General features: G+C 41.1%; 1 protein-coding gene across 1 annotated transcript in view; it reads left to right on the top strand.

The window, feature by feature from the left end:
- The first annotated feature begins 11,049 nt into the window (after positions 1-11,049).
- The window catches only part of PDE6H (phosphodiesterase 6H), a 53,241-nt gene continuing 46,048 nt past the window's right edge, over positions 11,050-18,242 (top strand). Inside the window, exons 1-3 of the mRNA XM_082352611.1 lie at positions 11,050-12,386; positions 13,862-13,902; positions 16,456-18,025. Coding sequence (XP_082208737.1) covers positions 12,253-12,386; positions 13,862-13,902; positions 16,456-16,517 — 237 coding nt within the window. The 5' untranslated portion in view covers positions 11,050-12,252 and the 3' untranslated portion in view covers positions 16,518-18,025. The remainder of the gene's footprint in view (positions 12,387-13,861; positions 13,903-16,455; positions 18,026-18,242) is intronic.

Here is an 18,242-nt window from a genome sequence, read left to right on the forward strand (position 1 = left end):
CTCTAAGGACCTTAGCTCTGTAATGCCAAATGAAATCAATGGAACTGGGAAATTTGCACAGGAATTTCCGGAAAACAATCAAAACTTTTAAGTATTTTCCAGCTTTCCTTTGCTGCTATAAGGATACTGAAATGTAAATTCTAGGCAAATTTTCCATGGTACCTTCGCCGTGAGCCTGAAAAAGTGACGGATGACTGCAGACTGTTGAAACTTCCCCTTTCTGCAGACACATATTTCATTTTTTTTTTAAATTTAAAAAGCATATATTAAGCATTCTGTTAACCAGCATTTTTAAAGAACCTTCTAGGGGCATCATATGATACTAAATGAGGCCTTCCACAGACTTAAACTAGATGCATTTGAAATTAAATAGATGTAAAGTTCTATATCTAAATAAATAGAAAAAAGAAAAGGAAGTTCTAAATGTTGAGAATAAAGAGAGTTGAGATTGTTTTGGCAGTTACTCCCAAGGCTGTAGCAGACAACAGATTTAGCAGACAGTCAATAGTGTGATGTGTCAGATGGTGGGAGGGTGGACAATTCAACTTTGGACTCTCTCAGTAATACTGTCCTGATCACATGTATATATTGTACTATTAGAATGTGGGCTAGCCATGCTAGATGACACATGGAGTGTTATGTTAATGCAGACACAGTATTTCAAGAAAAATGTTGGCTAACTACATACGTTCTAGATGAGACCAACAAGCTTGGTGAGGATGTGGAGGAGGGCTGACCAGAGGGAAAATTCTAGAAATTATCAGAATAATTACTGAAGAAACTAAGGATGTTTAAGCCAGGAGAAGAGAAGTTCACAGTGTTGGTGAAAATGCTATTGACATTGCAGAAATCACTAAAATCAAGTCTAAATACATCCGTCATGACCAAAAATTGAGCTCAAAACTAGCATTATTCTCTCATCATTCGATGGAGTAAAAATTTGAATGTTTTATTTCCCTCCCTTCCCCCCAAATTAGACCAGGCACTGCTAGGTCATAGCACAGGGCCTGGGGTCTAACGGCTTCTTGCCTTCAGAGGTGCCATCAGGATCTGTGTCTGAGGACTGAACTTGTTCTTAGGGAGTCTTCTCTCTTGGCCTGGTGCTTTTATATTACACAGAGAAGAAGAACGACAATTCAGGGGGCTAATCTCCCCTGCAGGGAAGAAATTTCTCTCTGCCAGTGACAAGTTCTGAGAGAGTCACAGAGTGGTAGGCGCTGTCGTTTTGAACCAGAGCTTTTACCTCTTTGGAGCAGTTCCTCAGAGCTATGTGAGAGGCTGACTCCCAGCCTACAGTCCTCAGTAAGATCCCCGGATAAAACTTAACTCACAAATCTTAGTCTGCACAAATTTTCTTCAGTCGACAGACATCCCAAAGGGACTCTTCAACTTCAGTCCTCAAAGAGATGTGGGATTTGCATCCCACCATTGCCTCCACCCACCTGCACAGATATATTTCTTGGAGGCTACAAGTAGGGAAAATAAACTCTCAGGGGAAGACTTTCTGCCCCAAGAGCTATTCATTCTGCAATGTGTCCTTGAGGCCCAAACAGCACCTGGGGTGGACGGGAGAGCTGCAGGTCAGGCAGATATGCTGGATCTGTGTCTCCCTGTCCTTGTATCCTTAAGACAATGGTTTCACTCCTCTGAGCCTTAGTTTTCTCTTCTGTAAAAGAAGGCTGATATCATACTTCGGCGTTCCTGGAAGGGTTGGAAATAATGTGTGAGAAATCATATAGCAGCATCCCTACTTCAGAGTAAGTGCTCAATAAATGGTCCAGCCGAAGAAAATCATCACCACCATCACATTCTGATCCTTATTACTGCAGAGCAAATGTTAGAATAACTAGAAAAGAGTCAGTTTCATCTCAGTGCTTATAATCAGCCTGCATGCATATCCAATATTACCTCTTTCGTTGAACCTTTCCACTGCTGATCCAAAACAAGTGTGTAGTTTTTTTCTGAACCCCTAGAGTGTGCACTGTTTATACAAATATAATTTAGTACCTTAGTAAACACTGCCGTGTGTTATTTAGTGATTATTTTATGAATATTAATCTCATTTCTCCACCCAAATACAAATTGCAGGAGGAAAGGTCTGTGTTTTACATAACTTGCAGTCTTTGGAATGCCCAGTGTAAGACTTGACCAAATCATGCCAGAATTGAAGTTCTTTAGTAGAAGTATATCTATCTAAACTAGACAGAATTACCTGCATTCTACCCCTGATTCCATCTCCTTCCTGTGGTGAGAATATTGCCTTGCAGAAGGATGAGTATGAGTATGGTCACGTATCTACAGGGGTCAATGAGACCAACCTTTCTTTTTCTTCCTTTCTTTCATATATATGACATTTTAACTACGTTATTCAGGGTTCCATAGCCTTGGCATAAAGACTCATTTCTTTTTTTTTTTTTTTTTAAAGATTGATTGATTGATTGATATGTTGGGTCTCCGTTTCTGTGCGAGGGCTTTCTCTAGTTGCGGTAAGCGGGGGCCACTCTTCATCGCAGTGCGCAGGCCTCTCACTATCACGCCCTCTCTTGTTGCGGAGCATAGGCGCAGGCTCAGTAGTTGTGGCTCACGGGCCTAGTTGCTCCGCGGCGTGTGGGATCATCCCAGACCAGGGCTCGAACCTGTGTCCCCTGCACTAGCAGGCAGATTCTCAACCACTGCGCCACCAGGGAAGCCCCAAGACTCATTTCTTAATTCCACAAACCCTTAATCTTTCCCAGTCCACACCATGCCACGACCTGTGCACAGGTACAGAGATAAACAAGACACAGAACTAGACCTGTGCAGCTAGTTCTAGTTGCCAGCGATGTAATGGGGGAAAACAGAAATAAACAAATGGAAAACTTTTTGTGAGCTTAGGAAAAGTAATATACATGGGGTATTATGAGAGCACTAAGTAAGGATATCAAAGAAGGCTTCTTGGAGGAGGTGACTATAATGCTCAGTCTCAAAGGATAGTAGGTGTTGGGTTGTTGACATGGGGAGGGTTGGAAGGGGAGGAGAAGGCATTTGAGGAAAGCGGAAACATGAGCAAAGGAGTGGCATCCTAAAATAATGTGGTATGTGCAGGGGATTACAAGGAAGCAGCTCAGGGTGGCTGGACCTCAAAGTGCACATTACATAAGGAGGAGAAGCGTGCCTGGAGCGGGGTAAGTGCAGGTCCAGGTCACAGTGGACCCCTTACACTATGTAAACAAGGAGCTTGGCCTTGATCCTGTCCGCGATTCGGAGCCATTGAAAGTGAAGGAGGGACAGGATCGATTTTGTGTTTTCCTTTGCAGTTTACTCTGGTAGCTGTGTAGATGGATTCGATGAGAACAAAACCAGTTTGGAGACTGTTTAGGCCTGAACTAGAGACAGAGGTGATCAGACTCGAGAAAGATTTAGGTGAAGTTGGCATGGCTTGGTGATTAATGAGACGTGAAGGATGAGGGTGAGGAGGGGTGTGGAATCACATATGACTTATGGGTTTCTTGCTAGGATGAGTGGGTCCTTGGTAGGAATACCAGCTGAGATAGAGAACACAAAGGAATGAACAGAGGTACTGGGGGAGTAATGACTTGAGTTTGGACATGTTGAGTATTGAGTTTGAAAGACACTGGATCACTTCTAGGAAGTGATTTCAGACAGTAAGTGTGATGTATAAAACTGGATTTCAACCTTAAGTTAATGATTTACACTTCATCAGGCTATGGGCAGTAGTTTAAACCAGGTCACGCAAAGTGCGGTCTGAAGATCAGCAGATCAGCATCACCCAGGAATTTGTTAGAAATGCAAATCCTTAGGCCTGATTTCAGAACTATTGTATCAGAATCTCAGGGGTTGGGGCCAGGAAGCTGTTTTAAAAAAACTGCAGGTAAATTGTAAAGTTTGAGAAACACTGGTTTAATTATGTAAATGGATGAGATCTCCCATTGCTGAACTCACTTATTAGTTTTAGGAAGGTTTTAAAATATAAGTCCTTAGGATTTTTCTAATCATGTCATCTGTGAATAGAAACAGTTTTTTTCCTTTGTTTCCAGTCTTTGTGGTTTCTATTATTTTATGCCTGATTGCACTGGCCAGAACTTTCAGTACCGTGTTGATAAGAGTGATGAGAGCAGACATCCTTGACTTGTTCCCGATCTTAGAGAGAAAGCATTCAGCCTTTCATAATTAAATATGATGTTAACTGTAGGTTTTTTGTAGATGGTCTTTATTAGTTTCCCTCTATTTCTAGTTTGTTGAGAGTTTTTATCATGAATGACTGCCGGATTTTGTGAAATGGTTTTTCTGCATCAGTTAGTTTGATCATAGAATTTTTCTTCTTTAGTCTGTTGATATAGTGAATTATGTTGATTGAGTTTTGGATATTGAACAAATCTTGCGTATATGGAATAAATCCCACTTGGTCTTGATGCATTAGTATTTTTATATATTGCTGTATTGGATATGCTAATATTTTAAGGATTTTTACATCTAAATTCATGGGAGATATTGGTCTGTATTTTTCCTTTTTACTGTTTTTGTTTGATGTTGGTGTGAAAAAGTTTCATGAGGGTATGGGTGAAGGGGTCAGTTGTATGGTGATAGATGGTAACTATATACCTAGACTTGTGGTGATCACTTTGTAGTGTATACAGATGTTAAACTATAATTCTTACACCTGAATCTTACATAAAAATAATTTTAAAAACTCATGAGGGTAAAACTGGCCTCATAAAATGAGTGGGGGAAGTCTACCTTTCTTTCTATTTTCTGAAAGAGAATATTGTGTTTTTAATGAAGTTATTTTTTCAAGATTAATAACGTTGTTCTGGAGAATCCCTTAGCATGGTAGGGTGTTGAGGGAAGGAGGGACCGGCCTTGTGCATTCCTCCTTCACATTTAGCGTGTTCCTCTCTAGGGTCCATTGTGCATTAGTAGAGTGGGAAGCTCAGTCTAGGGGATTCAAAATGTGGAGGAGATGCATTTTTGACGTGTGTCTTCCGACTCACTGGTATTTTAAGAAACACTAAAGAAAGATTCGAGATTAGCACTTGTGTAAGCAGCTTATAGGACAGCTAAAATCTTAATTACTTTCTAATTACTTAGTACTTGCCCTTTAACTCTTTTCCTGTATATAATTAATAAGACTTTCCCATCCATCAGAAAGGATTAAGTAACAAAGATTACAGAGTTATGGAACAAAGATTATTTTTTTAAAAAGTATTTTATGATATTTAGATTTAAAATTGACATATAGGAAGACTCACTCTCTGTGGTGTACAATTCTATAGGTTTGACCAAATGCATAGAGTTGTATATCCACCACTATGATCTAGATACCAAATCATTCCATAACCCTTCAAAAATTCCTTTCATTTCCCTTTATAGTCAACTCCTCCTCTCAATCCCTGGCAACCACAAATCTGTTCTCCAGCCCTATAGTTTTGCCTTTTTGAGAATATCATAAATAAAATCAGACAGTATAGAGTCTTTTGACTTTGGATTCTTTCACTTAGCAAAATGTGTTTAATATTCATCTATTAAATAATGTTATTCCATTTATGTCACTCCATCCATCTATAAATCTTCTCTCTCTTTTTCTTTTCCCCCAGCAAGGTTCCTGCTGGCTTTGTTTCTTTTGTCTGTGAAATCCAGGCACACCCAAGGTTCTTCCAGGAAATTACTTGGTTATTGATCACCTTGTTTATAGCTGTGTGACCCTATTACCTGATTGATAAGATCTGAGATAGATAACTGACCAAAAGTTCACCACACTAGGCAAGGCAATGACCAATGAAGTGACCTGGTAGAAGAGCTCTGTCCAACAGAGGCAGGGGGTGTTGATTGACTGGCTAGTCTACTCCAATCCTCTAAGACTCAGTAGAAGTAGAGTCTACTCTACTTCTACAGTGGAGGCAGAGCAGAAAGTGCAGCCACTTGGAACAGGGAAACACGATGCACCTCCTGAAGATACCAGGTGACCAGGTCTTTAGAACTGCAGGGTCTTGAACAATGTTTCATTCTCCACATAGCCTTGCTGAAGCTGACTGTGTTCCTTGTCTTTCATACTCCTCCTTGTATCCCATACTTTTACTCTTTTCATCCTTGTTTCTTTCTAGATGTTCAACATTTTCTTCTTCTGTCATTTCCTTTCTGTTTCAAGAACTTCCTTTATTATCCTTTTAAGGTATTTTGATGACAGATTCTTTTAATCTTCCTTTGTCTGAGGATGTCTTTATTTCCCCTTCATTCCTGAAGGATCAATTCACTTGATAATAGAATTCAGAGTTGACAGTTCTTTTCTTTCACGATGTGAAAAATGTGCCACTTCCTTCTGGCTTCCACTGTTTCTGATGAGAAGTCCTCTGTCCTTCACCAAAGAAATGGAGAATGTGGGAGGGTTTGACAGATAAGCATCAAGACATCCATGGGTCTGGTGTGTAGGGGTAGAGAAAGATGTGAAAAGTAATGGAGACAAAGGAGGGAGTGGAAAGACCCATCCAGAGACAAAACATCCTGCTGGCTCTGCAAGGTGTTTGCTGTCTTCAGAATTCCTCTAATTTTGGTAAATACCAAGGGGAAGATTACTGAAAAAAACCCTTAAGCTGGTTAGCTGCCTATGTAATCTGCTTGGGGCTGCAGGTTAAGAATCATCCCCTGCCTAGAAAGGATAAATTGACCTTCTTTCTCTATAATCTCATGGAGTGCAATTCTCCTATAAGTAACAATTTAGAGAAGCGCACTGTAGTTCACTAGCAATGCATGAGAGTAACCAGCAACACAGGCATCTCGGTCCAGGTCTGCTTTGCTGTAGTAGAGTAGAAAGATAGCTGAATAAACAAGATATTTGCAGGGTTGGGCCTTGCTCCTGGCTCCCCTACTCACTTTATATGCAATCTTGAATAAATCATTTAATTTCTTTACGACAAATTTGTCAAAAGAGCTTAATGATGCTGGCATATTAGTTAAGGTCTATTCAAAACTGTATAAAGTGATGTACAAATTCATATTAGTGGCTCAATGCAATTGGAAGTTGTGTGTCAAGTGTCCCACTGAAGGGGATTGTAGTCTGGACCCTACACCCTGAAGCATTTGGTGTGAAAGATCCAGCAATCAATTCTCAAATAAATATCATCAGTTAAGAGTTCCCAGCTATCACTTGTGCTCTTTCTCTGTCATGTATCACTGAATTTTAGGTTATTCCTGATTTGTGGTTTCATCTGTCTGAGAAAATGCATATAACACTCATTAGGGAGAGATACTGGTATTTCTCAATGGCACTGCTCACATGATCAATGTCTCCAATGAAGCAGGGGACACTGTGAGAATTACGTGATCATCTGTGTGTGTATATGTGCGTGTGTGACAGAGAGAGAGAGGAGAGAGAGAGACAGTATGCAAGGGCTTGTGTGTGTCAGGAAAAGGGAAGAATGGGGGGTAGGGACTAAAGGTAACAATGGAGAAGGAAAAAAGATTTTGAACTACAATCTGCAAGTCTCCCCTTGGAAATCAACACTTTGTGTGTGTTTGTGAATTCAATACCTATTTATGGGCAGGAGAGAGCCCAAGTCAGTTTGTAAGAACATCCAATTAACAGAAAAGCCTGTCCCAGTCTCACCCCACACTCTTCCAGCTTCTTTGCACCTGGGCTTATGCTCCTAAGCCTATGATGATGCACTTAGATAGCATGAGTGTATTACAGAGAGATAAATCAGGATGCAAAGGTCCTTTATTCATCTACTGTGAAGAAGGCAACCGGATAGCTCATTGGAGAAACACTCAGCTCTGTGAGTATTCCTCAACTTCTGGGGAGTTTAAGCAGGATATAATCAAAGGGCTTTTGTTTGTGGGGGCAGGGGTGGGGGTTTGATTTGGCTCTAAAACAAAGAAATGGAAGAAAAGAACACACTGAACCTGTGGGCCTGGACCAGGGCTGGGGATGGAAATGGGAGAAAACATGGAGGAAATACACCAAAACTTCCTTATAATGCCATGGGACAAGCTCATAAGTGAAACTTGATTATTACAAGGTCATTGCAAACCTTGATTACTAAATTCACTTAGAAGCAACCCAAAACTGACCCTCCCTTTTGGTGGCTCCAAAGCAAACAGTTTTCTGGGAAAAGGGGGATCTGGGGCACTAAATGACCACAGAGCAAACAGTTCTTTACTCCCAGGGTGTGCTTGAAAACTTAGTCCAGGCACCAGGAGGCTGATGTGGGAGCGTAGGATGAGGGGAAGGAGCCCGGAACCAGGAGGGGAATGACCGCAGTGCAGGGGCAGGTGTGCTAAACCTTCTCCCTCCGAGCTTAAAACGTTTGTTTGTTCCTAGCTGAAGCAAGGTACTCGCTGGAATTTTGTTTTTGTTTTTTTCACGGCTTTGGTTTGGGTCTTCCTTGGCTCTCCAAATTATTAGATTCTCTCTGCCTCAGTGGGACCCTGGGTGACGTTTATAGGTCCAACCACATCAGTGGAGGAAATTGCTCCTTCGCCTATATTCTCCCCATCCTCATCCATCAACAATGGAATCGTCTATCTGCCCATATCTATGCTGAGAAAGAGGGAACTCGAAGCCTAGGGCGATAATAGTAACATTAGAGAACCTGACTCAGGAATCTTCAGAAACTGCCCTTCCTTACCTGGAATTTATGAAGTATCATCTGTAGCTTCCTACAGCCGAGCTCTGCTGCCTGGGGTCTAAGGCAACAGTAACCTCAGTTCCCTCAAACCTATGCCTTGAAAGCTTACATTGCTGCATCCACTTTCTGCAGAGGAACAGCTTGTAATTTTCAAAAGGGGAAGGGCTAACAGTGTTTTAAAAACAGGGAAAACATTCTGTCTCACAAAGGAATGAATTACTAGATACTTTGGGAGGCAAAAATGTGAAACCTCTGCTTGCAGCTAAAATCAAGTCTGATACTAGATTCAGGATTATTCAGCTTCCAGGGATGCCCTTGGAGTTCTTCGGAAAGCACGGTCAGGATAAGTTCAGCTGTAGGTGATACCTGTGGCTGACAGGACTGATTTCCAAGGCAGGACAAGGTCATATTTGTTCTGCTCATCCCAAAGATGTTACAGGGAACACTGGAGGGTAAATCTATGACAGAAACACCCTAGGGATTGGTTGACTGTCCTAGGTACTCAAAGATGAAATATTGTACACGAAATGCTCAGTAAATGTAAAAACAGTTATTATTCATAGTGCAAATCCCGAGGGCCATGAGGATTCAGGGATTAGCCAGGCAACTGTTACGTAACTCTTTCCAAGGACAATTCTTTTATGTAACGCATCACACTTGGAATTAGACAGGAACTCGGTCCAAGCCTAGAGAAACTTGCAACTGCAACTTCAGAGTTATATAAACATGCAAAAGAAACTCGCCAGAGAAAAGGGGAAGTGTAATCAGGGGTACATAGAAGTCAAGTGTGAATTTATGTTCTTTGGGGTTGCTGTTAGGGTTGTCAAAGGGATCCAAAGAAGTCTTCTTAAGACGGAATTTTGAGAGCAAAAATAAGTTAATAGTTGGGGCATTTGAAGGATGCAGAGGATTACCCAGCAAGTGCAGGTAGCAATTACCTCTCTGGTGCTTGACAAGGACCCTTCAGCAGATGGCCTGGAGGAAAGGGTGTGGGAGTCCAGGTGAACCTATGTCGAAACCATAAATTTGTTTGCAGGGCTTCCTTGTCTCCCAGAAGGTCTACTATAAAAAGGTTACTCCTTTTTGAGTATTTTTCACCAAACACTCTATATTATTCCCTCTTATTTTCCCCATTACCCTAAAAAGAAGATATTATTTGATTCATTTTATAGATGGAGTGAGACCTAGAGAGGTTTTGCAACTTATCCAAGGTCACATAAACAGTTTTGTGGAGCAGGAATTTGAGATTATTTCTATTTGATTCTAAAGCATCTACTCTTTACACTGTTTTGCCCCCTGAAGGGTGATATGACTGATTAAGGTTACCTTAGACCCTCACATTACAGACTTTGGATCTAACATAGTAGGATTTCAGTTAGAGTTGCCAGATAACATAAAAGATGCCCAGATAAATTTGAATTTCAGATAAACAACAACAAGACAAGTTTCTAAGTATAAGTACGTACCATGAAATATTTGGGATATACTTATACTAGAAAAAAAATCATTTGTTGTATAGCTGAAATTCAAATTTAACTGGTCGTCCTATATTTTTATTTGCTCAATGTGGCAATCCTAAGCCTAGGAGGCTCTCTAGATTAAAGAAAGGAAAGTTTGCAATTTCTTACTGCTTTGAAAGAATTGGGAAGTCCAAAAGCTTGATCTGAGGGAAATTCTCCAATTTTCCTCTGTGGCTTTGGCAGAGCTGGGATGTGTCAGTTACTGGTGGCACAGTCAGAGAGTAACACTGCTATTGGCTGCCCGCCAAGACATTCCCATGGTCCCAACCACACTTGGGAGAGGCACAAACTTTGCCTGTTTACCAGGGAAGGAGAGGGCCCGCAGCACAAGAACTGGATTCAGTGAGCAGAGGAGTTGGCAGCATATTTTCTAAAGCCACTGAGGGCTTTATGAGGTGAAGATCAGCTGATGCTTTACCTACGGTTTGACGGAGAAGGTCACAGGGTCAGGATCTCAGGACCCAAGTTTCAAAGCATTAGTTCTCTTTATTTATTTATTCACTCATCTGACAAATATGTATATGGCGTACCTACTATGGGCCGGGTACTGTTGTAGGTTCTGAGGCTACAGAAATGAACAAAGACTGAAAAAGCAGCCTCCTGGAGCATATTCCAGTGGGGGATTAAGACAAGGTCCATTGCATGTGAAGTTGATCCAGGACCCTGTCCAGTTTCACCATCCCTGGTTCCAGCTCACAGAGTAGTCAATGTGTTTTTATTGAACAAGTTGAGGACTGGCCAGGAGAGAATTAAAATAGTAATTGGGGAAGAGAAAATAGGGAAAAATATCTTGGAGGCAAGGATTTATTAATAATTTTACATGATTTTGAGAGTAGTAAGAACAAGTTGATAAAGTTATACAATATTAGTTTTGAAGGATGTGCAGTGTGGCAGAGAGAGAGAAAAGATGGTTAGCGTGAGCCAAACATTGTTGGGAACAATTGAAGTTAAGAATATTAGCATAAATCTATAATGAATGAAATACGGAATTCTACGAAAACAAGCTCCCAGGCGGTAGATTATGGACGGTTTGGCTCCAGGTGGGAGATTAAGGCTGTTTGGAAGTTCTGTGGAGTTTTTTCAGAATCTTCCTTCCCAGATTAAGTGCTATCGACTTTTGTGATAGAAAAGGAGAAAGAAGAATATTCTTTAGCTTAGCATAAATCATGCTAATTTCTTATTACATGTTATTGTAACATGTAATAAAAATCTGTTATGTTCTTTTATTTGTACTTGAAGAATGACTATGTACATTTCTGTAGCTAAAATGAAAGTCTGGGAAAATCATATTGGATAGCTCCTTGATTTAGATAGGAGAAAATGTTGAAGATTTCTGAGAAATATGTGGCTAGGAAGCTTTATATCTGGATGTGGAGTTAAAGCACACACTTACTACTTAATCACCCCACACTGTCTTCTGTGTGTTTGTGTGTATGTGTGTGTGTGTGTATTGGGATGTATTGAACACTTCTGTGGTGTTGGTATACCAGGTTCAGAGTTTCCCCTATCCAGACTACTACACTGTCATCTCTAGAACTAGGAAAGAAGTCTCTGGATCACATGAGAAGTAAATAAAATAAGGACCATAAAGAACAAAGGCCATAAAAAATGGGTCAGTAAACATTTAGAGTCAGGTTATTTTATAGCTAGATGGAAAAATATGTAAAGCTTAAAGAATTTTTCAGTGCTGCAAAGACTATAGATATTCTTTAGTTCATTTCTCTCCCTTTATAGATGGTGGAACTGGTGATCAAACAGAAGGACATCATTATAATAAATTCACATAGAAAGTTAGTGGCAGATTTATTGGAACAACAAATCCACCTAGATTTTTGAACTCTATCAGGTGCCAGTTTATATCCCACTATAATGAGCGCCTCCCTTGATTTATACCACATTCTCTTAAAAATCCCTTTAAAAGATGATAACTTCTCCCTTTTGGTGTCAACACAAGATACTGAGCTTCTTTATCAAGGTGCTTCTCTCCCCACCTCCAGTTTATCATCGGGGTCCAATAAGTAATGGTTCTCATACCTCGAAGGGTCTTCTTTTTTTCTCTTACTGTCTAAGGAGCCTGAAAGAAAACCATCAGCCCCCCAAGGACCAGCAGAATGAGTGACAATTCTACTTTGGCCCCTCCAACTTCAAACCAAGGTCCCACCACCCCACGCAAAGGACCCCCCAAGTTCAAGCAGAGGCAGACACGTCAGTTCAAGAGCAAGCCTCCTAAGAAAGGTGTGAAAGGGTAAGACCAAGATTAAAAAGAAGACTTTCTATTGTTTTTATCCCTCCATATAGCTGATTCACTTTGTTGTACAACAGAAACTAACAGAGTATTTTAAAGCAATTATACTCCAATAAAGGTCTATAAAAAAAAAAGAGTGCTTTGGTTTTAAGAAATTAATGCTCACAATATTAAATAGACTTATAAAAATTTCCAACCCCACCCTCTGTTTTCCTATCTAACAGAATCTTTGCTGAATCATGTTTTCAGTCCTGGAATCCTTTCTCCGTCAGCTCCCAGATCTACAGTCAGAATTAACATGGAAAATGGAAACTTCACAGTGACCTTCGACTTGACCTTTCAGACTTTTCTTGACCACTCTCCTTCGTTGATGTAACCTGTGCTTTAATCTGGAACACAGAAACACTGGCCACTTTTAGAACACACCGTTTATTTTTATGCCTTCAAATCTTCTCTCTTCAGTTCTTTGTTTTTCTCTTTCTCTTCTTGGCAAAATCTTGCTTATTTTCAACACACACTCATGTTAATTTCTTCTGAAAGCCATTGCTGACTCCCTTAAACAAACATTATCATTACTTCCATGTTTGCATTTTCTACATTCAGCGATGGTAACTTGTGTTATTTTATATTATATTTATTTCTTGTCATCTGTTCCCTGAGACTGAGATCCCTCAGAGAAAATTCGTGTGTTTGTTTTTTTTCCTTAACTCCCAGGGCCTAACACAATGCCAGGGACATAGTAGATGCTTAATATGTACTTTTGGATAAACTAAACAAATGGATAAATTAATCATTTTTATGACTTTCATATTGCTTTCTCATTCCAATTTCTATTTTAAAAAGTGGAGCTTGGGGGCTTCCCTGGTGGCGCAGTGATTGAGAGTCTGCCTGCCAATGCAGGGGACACGGGTTCGAGCCCTGGTCTGGGAGGATCCCACATGCCACGGAGCAACTGGGCCCGTGAGCCACAATTACTGAGCCTGCGCGTCTGGAGCCTGTGCTCCGCAACAAGAGAGGCAGCGATAGTGAGAGGCCCGCGCACCGCGATGAAGAGTGGCCCCAGCTCGCCGCAACTAGAGAAAGCCCTCGCACAGAAATGAAGACCCAACACAGCAATCAATCAATCAATAAAAATAAATAAATAAATAAGAACGTGAATTTCTAAAAAAAAAAAAAAAAGTGGAGCTTAACTAAATTGCCCCACTGATCTCTTTTTTTTTTTTTTTCTGGCTCTCAATTGTCTTGAGTTAAATTTTTACAGAGGGGAAACTATCCCTCCTCTGGGACACATTGTCTAAAACCTGCCTGAGTGCCATTTCCTTTGCCCCAGTTCAATGCAGACAGAAGGGGTTTCTCAAATACAAAAACTTAAACTTCTTCTTCTTTCCGTTTGAATCTGGAAACTCTTCACGTGACTTATTCCAGGATCCTTTGGCTCCGATATCAGCTAATTTCTCTTGTATTTTTTTCCATAGGTTTGGAGATGACATTCCGGGCATGGAGGGACTAGGAACAGGTGAGCCACCCAAAGATTTCAGTGAATTTTACCCTTGGACTTTCACCCTTTTTTCTACTTCAGGCCACATGGGGCAGTTGAAAGTTACCAGAAATACCTCAGGCAGCAGATTCTTTAAAGATCTAGAAAAGTGGGGTTTTAATTTAACTTCCTAAATAAGTATGTGTGTGCCCAGAGGCTAAAACTCTAAAAGAAATCAGACTTGCCCCAAAGTTTAATGAATCTTTGTGTTTTGTTAAATACTCTTGAGGGCGTACAATGATGAATTGTAGTCTTTCACGGTAGAAGGATTCTTCGAGTGAGCCTAGACCAACTTTATTTTTCAGAAGAGAAATCTGAGACATAGAGGAATTAAGTGACAATCTGAGGCCACAGAGTGAGGTACTGGAAACAAGGGTGGGGCCAGGAGAGCCTTTTCACTCTACCGGGCCAACGACTCCCTCACCTACTTCCTTTTTTCACACATCCTCTGGCACCCAGAACAGGGCCCTGCATACTGAAAGTATCCGGTACAATATTTTTGAATTGGCTAGAATTTTTATTTGTTGGATAATGCATGCAAATTACTGCATATCCTTTTTAAAAAACTTATTTATTCTATTTATTTATTTTTGGCTGCACTGGGTCTCTGCTGCTTCACACGGGAGCTCTCTAACTGCGGCGAGCAGGGACCACTCCTCGCCGCGGTGCGCGGGCTTCTCATTGTGGTGGCCTCTCCCGTTGTGGAGCTCGGCCTCTAGGGGCGCGGGCTCAGCAGTCGTGGCTCGCGGACTCCAGAGCTCAGGCCCAGCAGTTGTGGCGCAGGGGCCCAGTTGCTCCACGGCATGTGGTGTCCTCCCAGACCAGGGCTTGAACCCATGTCCCCTGCACCTGCAGGCGGACTCCCAACCACTGCTCCAGCAGGGAAGCCCCCTGCATATCCTTTTAAAAATTAATAGACGTTATTTTTTAGAGCAGTTTTAGGTTTATAGGAAAATTAAGCAGAAAATACAGAGTTCCTATAGACCCCCTCTGCCACCTTCCTCCCCCTGTACATCGTTTCCCCTATTATTAACATCTTGCGTTATCGTGGGGCATTTGTTATATACTTCATGAACCAATATTAATACGTTGTTATTAACTGAAATAGCTTGTTCATTCTTTGTGTTGTCCAGTTCCATGGGTTTTGACAAATGCACAATATCCTGTATCCACCAGTACAGGTTCATACAGAATACCTTCACTAGTCCCCCAGATCTCCTGAGCTCTACCTGTTCATCCCTTTCTCCCCGTAAACTTCTGACAACCACTAATCTTTTTACTGTCTCTATAGTTTTGCCTTTTCCAGATGGTCCTACAGTTAGAATCATATAGTATGAGTTCTTTCACTTAATAATAGTTATCTAAGCTCCCTCCATGTCTTTACATGGTTTGATAGTGCATTTCTTTTTATCACTGAATATTTCATTATCTGGTTGTATCACAGTTTATTTATCCTATTGATAGGCATCTTGATTGCTTCCAAGTTTTGGCAATTATGAATAAAGCTGCTATAAACTTCCTTGGGCAGGTTTTTGTGTAGCCACATTTTTCCAGCTCATCCAATACACTTTTGATAAATGGTGGCACTCAGAGCAATCAGTGTCCTTTCCGGGCAACTCTCAGCATATCTACTTTTTATTGTCTAATGCCACTCCTCCGATCTCAAATAGAATTTCTAGCCACTTTTATAAGGCTCACATGCTACTCTTTTAAATCAAACGCTTCTCTATTTTGGCCAGGTGTGTATAAGACCAGCAAGTTCACTTTTGACTCTGGAATATATCCTTAACTCTGCCAACGTATTTGGAATAGTGGCAAAAGGTTTATACTGATGGAAATTCTGAAGTCTTTGATCTGGTTCTAGTTCAGTCTCTACAACTGTGAGATTTTTTTGCTGGGTGTTTAATCCCTCTGGGTATCAGCCAGCTTCCTTGTAATTGAGGAACAATAATATCTTATTGCTGATGCAAGAGACTGGATGAGATGATGCCTTGAGATCACTTCCCAGTAGGCAGTGGGATATAGGCATTTCAGAATGTAAAGGAGCTTAAGAGCAGTCAGAGAAGCCCAAGGAACACATCTGGATTGGTAAGGAGTAAGGAGACTGGATTTCCAGACCATGGGAATTTAAAGCGGCCCTATTTCTTTCTTACTTTAACCCTTGGGCTAACTAGAATTCCACCTCTGTTCCCTCTTGAGTGGTTTTGTGAGACTCCGTGTGATCAGAGAGCTACACTCCCCCAGGATAGACCTAGTCCAAAGCCTTGAATCATGTCCCCAAAAAGGATGCAGAATAAAACCAACACAAATACCTTGGGAGCCTGTTCTGGGGGAATCAGAGCCCTGCAGAGGATTAAACAACTGGTCTGATCTTTCCTGGGCTGAAGGGCCATTCTAGAGAACTTCCCCGTCATCTGGACAGCATATGGAAGGGAGGAGTGAGGGGTCTCTGCCTGAAGGATGCCCTTTTGAGCAGAAGAGGCTCTCCTAGGGGTGAGATTGGCTTATAAGTTCTTCTTTTTTCCCTTGCAGATATCACGGTAATTTGTCCTTGGGAGGCATTCAGCCACTTGGAGTTGCACGAGCTCGCTTAGTTTGGGATCATCTGAGGCACCAGAGGTTCTGCCACTCTCAACAGCATCTGCTGTAACTTTGGTTACTTCTGCCCTATTGACCTGCCAGAGTCTTGACATACAGCTGTCGGAAATGGTTTCTTTGGCTTACGCAGTCATTTCCCTTAAGTTACTACTAAGAGTTCTCTTAGTGTCAGACTCTCTCATGCAGTATAGTTTAGCTCAGAACAGCGGGTGAAATCAACTTTTGATAGGGCCTTTCAAACATTACCACTTTTTCCTATCAGCTGGTTAGAAGTCATCCGTATTTCTCTAAAGTTTAAGTCCTTCAAATCTGTTTTTGCTAGGCATTCATTATGATTGGTATTAGGCTTTTAAGATACCATTTATGTCACTCCTCTACCTTTTTCTTTAATAAAGGAGATACCTCGAATCTCATGATGAAGTTCTATTAAATGCTATATGCAAATATCTGATGCCCTGTTCTGAGACCCAATTAAACAAAGAAGGCACAGTCACACAGGAAATAAGCACAGTGCATGCAAAAGAGCATAGGATTAAGAGTCAAGTTCTGATTCTGCTTTGTAACTTTGTAAATCATGGCCTCTCTGGGTCTAAATTTTACTGGACTAGGTTATCCCTGAGATCTGATGCAGCTTTAAATTGTACAGTTCTGAGTTGGTGGCAAACTGGAGATTTAAACTCAAGACTCTGAGCCTTCTGAGTGCCTTGATTCAGTTGATTGAAAAGATTTGTATCCTTTAAAGTTTAGACTCAGATGCAAAAGATAGGTAGTGGAATCGGAAAAATAAAATAATGGTTTGCTTCACCGCTGAAGTAGTGTCAAATGTAATGTGCACATAGCTATCTTTCCCCAGTGCTTTCAAGGCAATTGTGCAATTCAAGGGCTCCCTCTGTCTGACTTGGTTGCTTTGGGTACTAGCAGTATTAACTTCTTCATTTCAGTTTTGTAATTTGTGGCAAAAGAATGGAGTAAATTAACTGAAAAGAGAGGCAGGATGATAGAGGGGAAAGAGATTTGGGTTCTAATCCTGGCGCCATCATTTTGGGCAAAGATCTCACTCTTGGGATCCTCCAGTTTGCCTGAATTAAGTAATCTAAGGTTCACGGTAGCAATAAATCCTGTGACTTTGTCTGAGCATGGGAATGAGAGATGCTCAGCCCTGGAGAACATTTCTTCGGCTGCAGGCTCTGCACTCACTGTTTTGCACAAATGACATTGTTGCCTTCCGGCCAGAAATCTAAAAGCTCAAGGGACACATCTGGATGGGAATGGGGTAAGGAGACTGGGTTTCCAGATCATGGAAATTTAAAGCATGCCTATTTTTCATTTTAACCCTTGGCACAACTAGAATTCCACTTTGTTCCCTCCTCCCATTACCAAGTCCAAGCTCGTGTCGCTCACTGCATGACAGGCCAAAAAAGGAGCAAGGAAGAGCAACTTTATTCAGAAAGCCAGCAGACCTAGAAGATAGTGGACCAGTGTCCCAAAGAACCAAATTGTCCAGGTTTGGATGCTAGTTTCTTTTAAATTGGGGTATAGTTGTTTTACAATGTTGTGTTAGTTTCTACTGTACAGAGCACTGAAGTGAAGTTCCCTGTGCTATACAGCAGGTTCGCATTAGTTATCTATTTTATACATATTAGTGTATATATGTCAATCCCAGTCTCCCAATTCATCCCACCTCCCGCTTTGCCCCCTTGGTGTCCATACGTTTGTTCTCT

This window comes from Balaenoptera borealis, assembly GCF_965194805.1.
Source record: "Balaenoptera borealis genome assembly, chromosome: 13".
Classification (NCBI taxonomy): Eukaryota; Metazoa; Chordata; class Mammalia; order Artiodactyla; family Balaenopteridae; genus Balaenoptera; species Balaenoptera borealis.